This window comes from Oryx dammah, unplaced genomic scaffold (genome assembly GCF_014754425.2).
Source record: "Oryx dammah isolate SB20612 unplaced genomic scaffold, SCBI_Odam_1.1 HiC_scaffold_18, whole genome shotgun sequence".
NCBI lineage: Eukaryota > Metazoa > Chordata > Mammalia > Artiodactyla > Bovidae > Oryx > Oryx dammah.
This window is the reverse complement of record NW_024070202.1, coordinates 105,213,845-105,223,039: the sequence shown is the minus strand read 5'-3', so window position 1 is coordinate 105,223,039 and position 9,195 is coordinate 105,213,845. Positions and strand designations below refer to the sequence as shown.

At 47.7% G+C, this 9,195-nt stretch overlaps 1 protein-coding gene across 1 annotated transcript; it reads left to right on the top strand.

Moving 5' to 3' along the window:
• The first annotated feature begins 6,300 nt into the window (after window positions 1-6,300).
• TAS2R38 (taste 2 receptor member 38) lies at window positions 6,301-7,308 on the top strand. The gene has a single exon (XM_040260029.1). It carries the CDS (start codon window positions 6,301-6,303, stop codon window positions 7,306-7,308), a length of 1,008 nt encoding a protein of 335 aa, XP_040115963.1.
• Window positions 7,309-9,195: the final 1,887 nt, after the last annotated feature.

Here is a 9,195-nt window from a genome sequence, read left to right as displayed (position 1 = left end):
CATCACCACCACCAACACCATCACCAGCATCACCACCACCATCACCATCATCATACCCCCCCATCACCACCAGCACCACCACCACCATCATCATAACCATTGCCATTACCACCAGCACCATCATCACAGCCTCACCATCAACACCACCATCACCATCATCATCCTTTCCTAAAGCCACGCTCTATGAGTTTCTATGCCAAGCAATCCAACAGTTTCTGCTGGCCCTGCTCTTACAGACTCGTCTCCCTTTGTCCAGTGTAAATACCTTCACCAAAAGCCTCTAACCACTCCAGTTCAATCTACCAGTAGAATAGTGTCAGTACTTTGTTGGCTTCGACAACCACTTGCAATTGTGTGCCCTTCAAATCCTCACAAGATGCCTCTGGATTATTTGGCCTCCCCATAGAAGTGTCTTTTTTAGTTCAAGATACATGTAACCTGGGGTTATGTGGTAATCCACAGAGAGGCACACACCTTGGAAAACCGACTTTAGTCAAAAGTCCTTGGAGAATTTCCCTGCTGGTCCAGTGGCTAAGAATCCACCTGCCAATGCAGGGGACATGGGCTTAATTCCTGGTTGAGGAAGAGTCCACGTGCCTCAGGGCAACAAAGCTCACGCGCCCAACTGAGCCCGCTCTCTAGAGCCCCCAAGCTGCAACTCCGAGCCCACGTGCTGCAACTCCTGAAGCCTGTGAACTCTAGAACCTGTGCCCTGCAATAACAGAAGGCACCACAATGAGACATCTACAGGCCACAACTCGGGAGTAGCCCCTGCTCGTCGCAACTAGACAAAGCCTGCACCCAGCAACAAAGACCCAACACAGCCAAAAATAAAATAAATAAATTTTTTAAAAAAAGGTCCTTGGAGAAGAATCAGTCATTTGAATCAATATTTGGGAATTATGAAAAACACGTAGTATAAAATAATAGCATGCATGAATTTTTTTCAATCCTGAACACTAAGCTTACAGAAATATTCCTCTGTGATGACTGCCTGGTAAATCTGCTTCTCCCAGGTCCCCACCCCAGGAGAAACCGTGAAAAGAATGGGGAGGGAATGTCTTCAAGGCATCGACAATGTCTCTCAGCCACGCTCAGGCTCTGGCTGTCCCTGGTACCCTCTTGCCCGGCTCCTCCTCTCTCCCACAAACTCCCTCTCTGGTCCCCTCTCTGGAAATCACCAGGTCACACCACCACCCCCGTCTCTGCTGGACAGTGAACCCTCGCAGTGTCTGCTTGAACACTGCCGCTCCGTGGTCTCCTCCTATTTCCACTAGAGCGAAACAGAACAGGACGGATGGTTAGCCAAGGTCTCACAGTTCTATCAGAGTTTACTCACAACCTCCTCTTGCATCATTCATATTAGTGGGCAAGACAAAGCTCAAGGAGGGGTCCAAGCACCTTCTAGAGGAGCCCTACCGTGAGGTCCGTGCTGGGGAAAGTGACCTAAGTATGACCCGAATCACAAAGTTCCGTGCTGGCCCCTGAGCTGCTTGAACCTGGGCTGGGCACGAACCCAAGAGAGCCAGTCCTCCCACTGACTGGCATCTCCAGACTCCGCCTGCTGTGCGAGCACCGGACCACTCAGGTTCTCGTTCTGAATGGAACACACAGGATCAGTCAGCAGCAGGAGCAAAGTGGAAAGATGGAGAAACAGAAATAAGAGCTGAGTGAGACCATCCTTAAATTCGTCTCCCCGGCTGCCTCTTTGCCCTCCTCCCTCTGTCAGTTCAAAGTGGACAGAACACGCTTTGAATCAGGGGTCCCTAACCCCCAGGCCATAGATAAGTGGCCCCGCTAGGAACTGGGCTGCGCAGCAGGAGGTGAGCGGCAGGGGGACCGGCAAAACTTCGCCTTTATTTACAGCTGCTCCGCATCCTTCTCATTACCGCCTGAGCTCTGCCTCAAGTCAGATCAATGACAGCATTAGAGTCTCAAAGAAGCACAGTGAACCTAAAGCACTTGAATCATCCGGAAACCATCCACCCCTCACCCCATCCGTGGAAAAACCGTCTTCCATGAAACCAGTCCCTGCTGCCAAAAATATTAGGAACCGCAGCTTTAAATGCAGGGAGCAGAGGCTCCGTTTCATTTCCTCTCTTGCTTCCTGATTTCTGCCTCTTCATAAGTGAACCTAAACACGGGGCTAGCTGGACAAGCTGCCCTTCTCTCAGTCCACTTCCTGGCTTCACGTGCTCAGATGGGCAAACAGACTCAGAGCCCTTCTCACAAGCAAGTCATCTGCGAGTCACTGCGTCCGGCTTCCAGTCACAGAAGCCCAAGCACCGTGACTTAAAGACAGAAAGCGATGACCTTTCTCACTTTCTCTGCTCCCTCTGGAGCAGAGTAGTCGCTGGTGGGTTGCAAGAACTTGTAAAACTGCAGGATTGAGATTCTCTTGGCTTTTCCCTCCTGGCTGGCGCTCCAACCATAACATCCAAGTTCAGGCCCAGACAGAAGAAAAGGAAACAAGGGCTTTCGAGGGGATTTTCCCACCCAATGTCTTCTTCCTGTGTTTCACTGGACACTCTAACCTGAAAGAAAGATGGCAAATGCAGTTTAGTTAACATTGACACACCTGATAATATGTCGGCAATGAAAAGGAAAGAACTAATAGTGTGCAGGCAGTTAGCAGCAACCACCACTGTTGATTCAACGGACATGAATTTGAGCAAACCCTGGGAGATAGTGAAGGACAGGGGAGCCCGGTGTGCTGCGGTCCATAGGGTCGCAAAGAGTCGGACAGGACTTAGCGACTGAACAATAACCGCTATTGAACAGAACGGCAAGTTAGATGCGTGGACTCTGCCTAGGTCTGTTGCATGCTCCAGACCAACTAATATCAGAGCTCTTTCTTGGGAGCTCTTAGACGCAGGTCTAGCTTTTAATAAACTAATGCACCTTATACCCAATTTCCCTGTTGCTCCTCTCATGTGATAGGAGTGATTGTCAGAGCTGGACATAGGAATTCCCAGGACTCTTGGCTAAATCCCATCTAAAGCATCAGCATCCTAACTCCTCACTTAGTAATTTAGTTACCTTGGCCCAGCTACTTAACTAACCTTTCTGAAACTCTACTTTGTCATCAGTAAAATGGAAGTATCACCACACTCTTCACAATTCAGCCTACTACAGAGTGATACATGATGAAGTCTTAAGATTTCAATTCTGTAACATACGAGGTCACAGGGTTGCAAGATTAAATCAATGGCTGGGGTGAGCTTGCACAAAGTGAAAGGAAGTGAAGTGAAAGTCACTCAGTTGTGTCTGACTGTTTGTGATCCCATGGACTATACAGTCCACGGAATTCTCCAGACCAGAATAGTGGAGTGGGGAGCCTTTCCCTTCTCCAGGGGATCTTCCCAACCCACGTCTCCCACATTGCAGGAGGATGCTTTACCAGCTGAGCCACAAAGGAAGCCCAAGAATACTGGAGTGGGTAGTCTATCCCTTCTCCAGCGGATCTTCCTGATCCAGGAATCGAACCAGGTTCTCCAGCGTTGCAAATGGGTTCTTTACCAACTGAGCTATGACGAGGCCAGGAATTCCAGACCTCACAGTGGTCTGGTGCCACCTAGTGGCAGCTGTTGATTAATGATAGGAAGATTCTGGATCCCAAGCTGGCTTGAACTTGGAAAAACGACAGTGATGTGGTTCAATTATCGACTCATCCTCAGACACCGGGCTTCCTGAGAGCCAGTTACCTGGTCTCACCCACTGGTCTCAAACAACGCTCCGTACTGCCTACCCACAGGGTAAGAAACTCGCCAGTCCCCAGGTAGGAATGGGGGCAGGTGCCAGATGAGAAGCCATCCATGGATCACTTTATATTATAATTTACACAAAAGAGAAAGGAACCGGTCTTGGTCAGGAGTCCAGCCCCTCCAGTCTCCGCTCCTGCTGCAAGGCGTCTCCTGGCCTCCTCTCACCCATCAGGGCACAAGCCTCCTTCCTCCCAGGGCACTTTCTGGTGGCCATGTCCTCCTTCATCACCATGGCCCTGGTTGAGAACACCACCACCCCAGCCATCCGTTTCCTGTCAGTGACCTGTCCCACTAACATTACACTGCTTCTTTCAGTTAACCCTGTTATCTCAAGTCACTTAGCTGTGCTTTCCTCTCTAAATTAAAATGCACTTTCTCCCAGAGGGGTATGCTCATGTAAACCGCCATTTCCTCACAGTCCTGTTGCCTTTGGCTCACTTGCCCCAGATCTCATGGTACTTACTTCTCTGTCACGTCTCCCCCGTCACCCCTTTGCTTTGCATCTAGATAATCAATTATGTGAGGGAGGAAAAGTTTGCTGGGACTGAGGAATCTCAGCTCAGTGATGTTCAAACAGGAAGCTCACTGTGTTCTCAAAAATGTACATACTCTCTTGCAATAGCCAAGATATACAAGCAACCTAAGTGCACATCACACATAAGTGGATAAAGAAGATTTGGCATATATATATACAAATACTACTCAGCCATAAAAAAGAATGAGATTTTGTCAAATGCAACAATATAGATGGGCCTGGAGGGTATTTCACTTAGCAAAAATAAGTCAGAGAAAGATAAACGCTGTATGTTTTCACTTCCATGTGAAATTTGTATTCGATGAGAACATATAAGTTTTACTCTCCAAGATTTTACAATTCAGCGTTATATATGATGTGTTATACATCAGATTCTCAGACTTTATTCATCTTCTAGCTTTAAGTTGGGGGCTTCCCAGGTGGCACTAGTGGTAAAGAAGCTGCCTGCCAACACAGGAGATGTAAGAGATGTGGATGGGTTGGATCCCTGGGTCTGAAAGATCCCCTGGAGGAGGGCACAGCAACCCACTCCAGTATTCTTGCCTGAAGAATCTCAGGAGGAACGTGGTGGGCTATGGTCCATGGGGTCGCGAAGAGTCGGGCACAACTGTAGCGAAATAGCATACACACACAACCTCTCCTTATTCCTCCCACCTCCCAGCCACTGGAAATCACTTTTTTACTCCATTTCTATTAGGTTAACTCTTTTCCTCATATACAGTATAAGTGATACCATGCACTATTTGTCCTTCTCTGCCTGGCTTTTTTCACTTAGCACAGCGTCCTCAAGGCCCATCCACGTTGTCCCACATCGCGGGATTTCCCTTTCTCATGCCTGAGTAAGATTCCATTGCATCCAGTTATCATTGACGGACACTTGGGTTGCTGCCGCATCCTGGCTCTTGTGAATAATGCCACAGTGAACATGGGAGTATGGATATATCTTTGATATCCTCTCGCATTTCCTTTGCATATATGCCCAGAAGAGGAATTGCTGGATCCTGTGATGGCCCTATAACTAGCACTGATTGACTGGCCTTCATGGGCCAAGTGTTAGTCACTCAGTCATGTCTGACTCTTTGCAACCCCATGGACTGTAGCCCAGCAACCTCCTCTGCCCATGGGATTCTCCAGGCAAGAATACTGGAGTGGGTTGCCACTAAGCACAATCTCAATCATGTTCCCTGCATCAGTTCAGGTAACCCCTCTGAGATAGGTGTTGTTTTGATTGTCATCTCTGTTTCATATAAGATGAATGAAGAGGGTTCAGTCATTTGCCAAGTTTGCACAGAGAGGATGCACAGGATACTACCCGATCCCCCTCCCTTCATAGTAAGATGCTGCCTTGTTCGTGTTAACGGTCCTCTTGCCAAGCGTGGTGCCTGGCATAATGATGATGGCTGAATGACGGCAGTCATACTAGTCAAACGGCAGAGGAACCATGCCTGCCCTTGTCCATATTAAAAACATAGTCTGTGATCAGAGTCACCCTCAGGGGTGATGGAAGGCATGCAAATGGAAAGAGGCACTGTTTCAAACCTCAGTTCACAGAGAATATATGCTTTGCCTGCTGTCAGTTTACTGAAAACCCATAAACAAATTATACTCTCTTCTGCACTCATGGGCGCCCAGATGGACATGCAAAACTGGGTTTGGGAAGTCAAGATCCTATCTTTTTTGCATCCCTGATGTCATGCCGTGGCCCTCAGGGAAGGCTGTTATTACAGAACACCTGGGTTTATTCAAAGCTTCCGCATCACCCAAGAGACAGAACCATCACTCTTCTGCTCTCACGATGAGCACCTGTGAGTATCCAAGGGATATTCTAAAGAAGTACTGTCCCTCTAAGTTTACTGTCTGAACTTTTGATGCACTCACCTTGGGATAACTCTGGACCAAGAGCTGATGCCTTGTAAAGGAAGGTCCTGACTTAGCACACAAACGTACTTTCTCTCCTGGGCAGTACATGAGTCTTAGATTAGCCAAGTCAGAAGAGGCATCATGGTGACTCTGACTCACATCGCATCTGTGCCTTCTGAAGTCAGGAATGCATTTCTGTTCTTTTCAGTCCTGGAGTGTGCAGTAGGGATCTTGGTCAATGCCTTCATTTTCTTGGTGAATTTCCGGGACCTGGTGAGGAGGCAGCCACTGAGCCACTGTGATCTTGTCCTGTTGAGTCTCAGCCTCACCCGGCTTGTCTTGCACGGGCTGCTCTTTCTGAAGGCCATCCAGCTTACTCATTTCCAGCGAATAAAAGACCCACTGAGCTTCAGCTACCAGACCATCATCGTACTCTGGATGATCGTCCACCAAGCCGGCCTCTGGCTCGCCACGTGCCTTAGTCTCCTTTACTGCTCCAAGGTTGTCCGTTTCTCTCACGCCTTCCTGCTCCGTACAGCAAGCTGGATCTCCAGAAAGATCCCCCAGATGATTCTGGGTGCTGTGGTTCTCTCCTGTGTCTGCACTCTTCTCTGCTTATGGGACTTTTTCAGTGAATCTCATTTCTCAGCTGTGACTAGGCTACTCATGAATAACAGTACTGAACTCAATTTGAACATTGCAAAACTCAGTTTCTTTCATTCCTTCCTCTTCTGCAGCCTGGCGTCCATCCCTTCTTTCTTGCTTTTCCTGGTTTCCTCTGGGATGCTGGTGTTCTCCCTGGGGAGGCACATGAGGATGATGAGGGCCAAAACCAGAGGCTCTCGGGACCCCAGCCTGGAGGCTCATACCCGGGCACTCAGGTCTCTCGTCTCTTTCTTCTGCCTGTATGTGCTGTCACTCTCTGCTGCCTTAGTCTCGATGCCGTTGCTGACGCTGTGGCACAGCAAGTTTGGGGTGATGGTCTGCATAGGGATAATGGCAGCCTGTCCCTCGGGACATGCAGTCATCCTGATCTCAGGGAATGCCAAGCTGAGGAGGGCTGTGGACACCATTCTGCTTTGGGCAAAGAGCAGCTTCAGGGTAAGGGTGGACCACAAGGCAGATCCCAGGACGCCAGATCTGTGTTGAGAGCGGACACGAAACAGGCCCTGTGTGGCTATGCCTCTGATTGTTCATAAAGCCTTCAGAAACCCACTCCAATTTCTTCTATAAAATATAACTCCAAGTCTGTCTACATCAATGGGCCCTTCCACAGTAGAATAAAACAATGAAAGCTCTACACATGGCGTAGGCAAGTAGAATGGCATTGATTGCCTAGGTTTCTCTTGACAGAAAGTGGTGTTAGTTGCTCAGTCATGACCAACTGTTTGCAATCCCATGGACTGTAGACCGCCAGGCTCCTCTGTCCATGGAGCTCTCTAGGCAAGAATACTAGAGCGGGCAGCCATTCCCTTCTCCAGGGGATCTTCCTGACTCAGGGATAAAACCCAGGTCTTCTGCATTGCAGGCAGATTCTTTACCATCTGAACCACCAGGGAAACTTTTAAAAATGAATAAAATAGAGAAGCAAAGTACTCAGTGTAAATGTTCTGCAAACTATATGCAGAACCACATACCATATCGTTGGTATGACCCACACCATGAGAAATCACCTCTTATGAAATGATATCTAAATTCCAAGGGACATTAGTTGGCTTTTCACATGCGGGCTATTTCTTAAAATAGATGCAAGTATAATATTTGAACATTTTCCCTACCTTGGCAATGATATTATCCTCCTCAAACTCCACAATTTTCATGGAAACATACAATATGAAAAGACAAACACGAAAGAAGTGATGTCATCACTTCAGTTTCAAGAAGTACTACATCAAAGCTCCTACAGGAACCAGAGGATGGGTCATTTTGTCTGAAAGTGCACTGATTCAGAAATGTATATTCAACCTGCTTTATACTGAGAGATAAAAAGGAAGATACTTGCTCAGTGGGGTGCCCTGGATGCAAAGCCTGTCTGTGCTTTCTGGTTCTATTCCCACTTGAGGTCAGTACCAAGCATTGATCAGTCTAGTTGGGGAACCCACCAAGGTAGTCTCACCGAAATGCATGTTTATGGAGACTAGCATTCTCTGTCTGCCTGCACAGGAGCCTAGCCTGGAAGTCTTCCCTCAAATCAGAACCTAAATGACGCAATAGAGAGACAGGTATACCAGGCATAGATCTTTACAGGCTTGAATGCATAGCCCAGTCTTTCTCTAAATGTTTGACAGAATCTGCCTGTGAAGTCATCTGGTCTTGCATTTTTCCACTACTAGCATACACCCTAAGAAAATCATAACTCAAAAGACACATGCACCCCAATGTTCATTGCAGCACTATTCACAATAGCCAAGGCATGGAAACAACCTAAATGTCCAACAGCAGAGAAACAGATAAAGAAGATGTGGCGCAGGCATACAATGGACCAATGGACTCTTACTCAGCCATGAACAGGAATGAGACTGGGCCATTCATAGAGATGTGGGTGGACCTAGAGTCTGCTGTGCAGAGAAAAGTAAGTCAGAAAGAGAAAAACAAATACCAAATATTAACGCATATATGTGGAATCTAGGAAACGGTACAGATGCACCTATTTCCAGGGCAAGAATAGAGACACAGATGTAGAGAATAAACATGTGAACACAGTTTGGGAAGGAGAGGATGGGACAAATTGGGAGAGTAAGACTGACTTATATACACTACCATATGTAAAATAGATAACCAAAGTTATCCTTTGTGTGAAAATCACTTAGTCGTGTCCAACTCTTTGCAACCCCATGGACTATTCAGTCCATGGTATTCTCCAGGCCAGAATACTGGTGTGGGTAGCCTTTCCCTTCTCCAAGGGATCTTCCCAACTCAGGGATTGAACCCAGGCCTCCTGAATTGCAGGCGGATTCTTTACCACCTGAGCCACAAGGGAAGCTCTAGGTTCCCCTCAAAGACAGTGGTCCCCACTCTTGACTGCACATTAGGGGA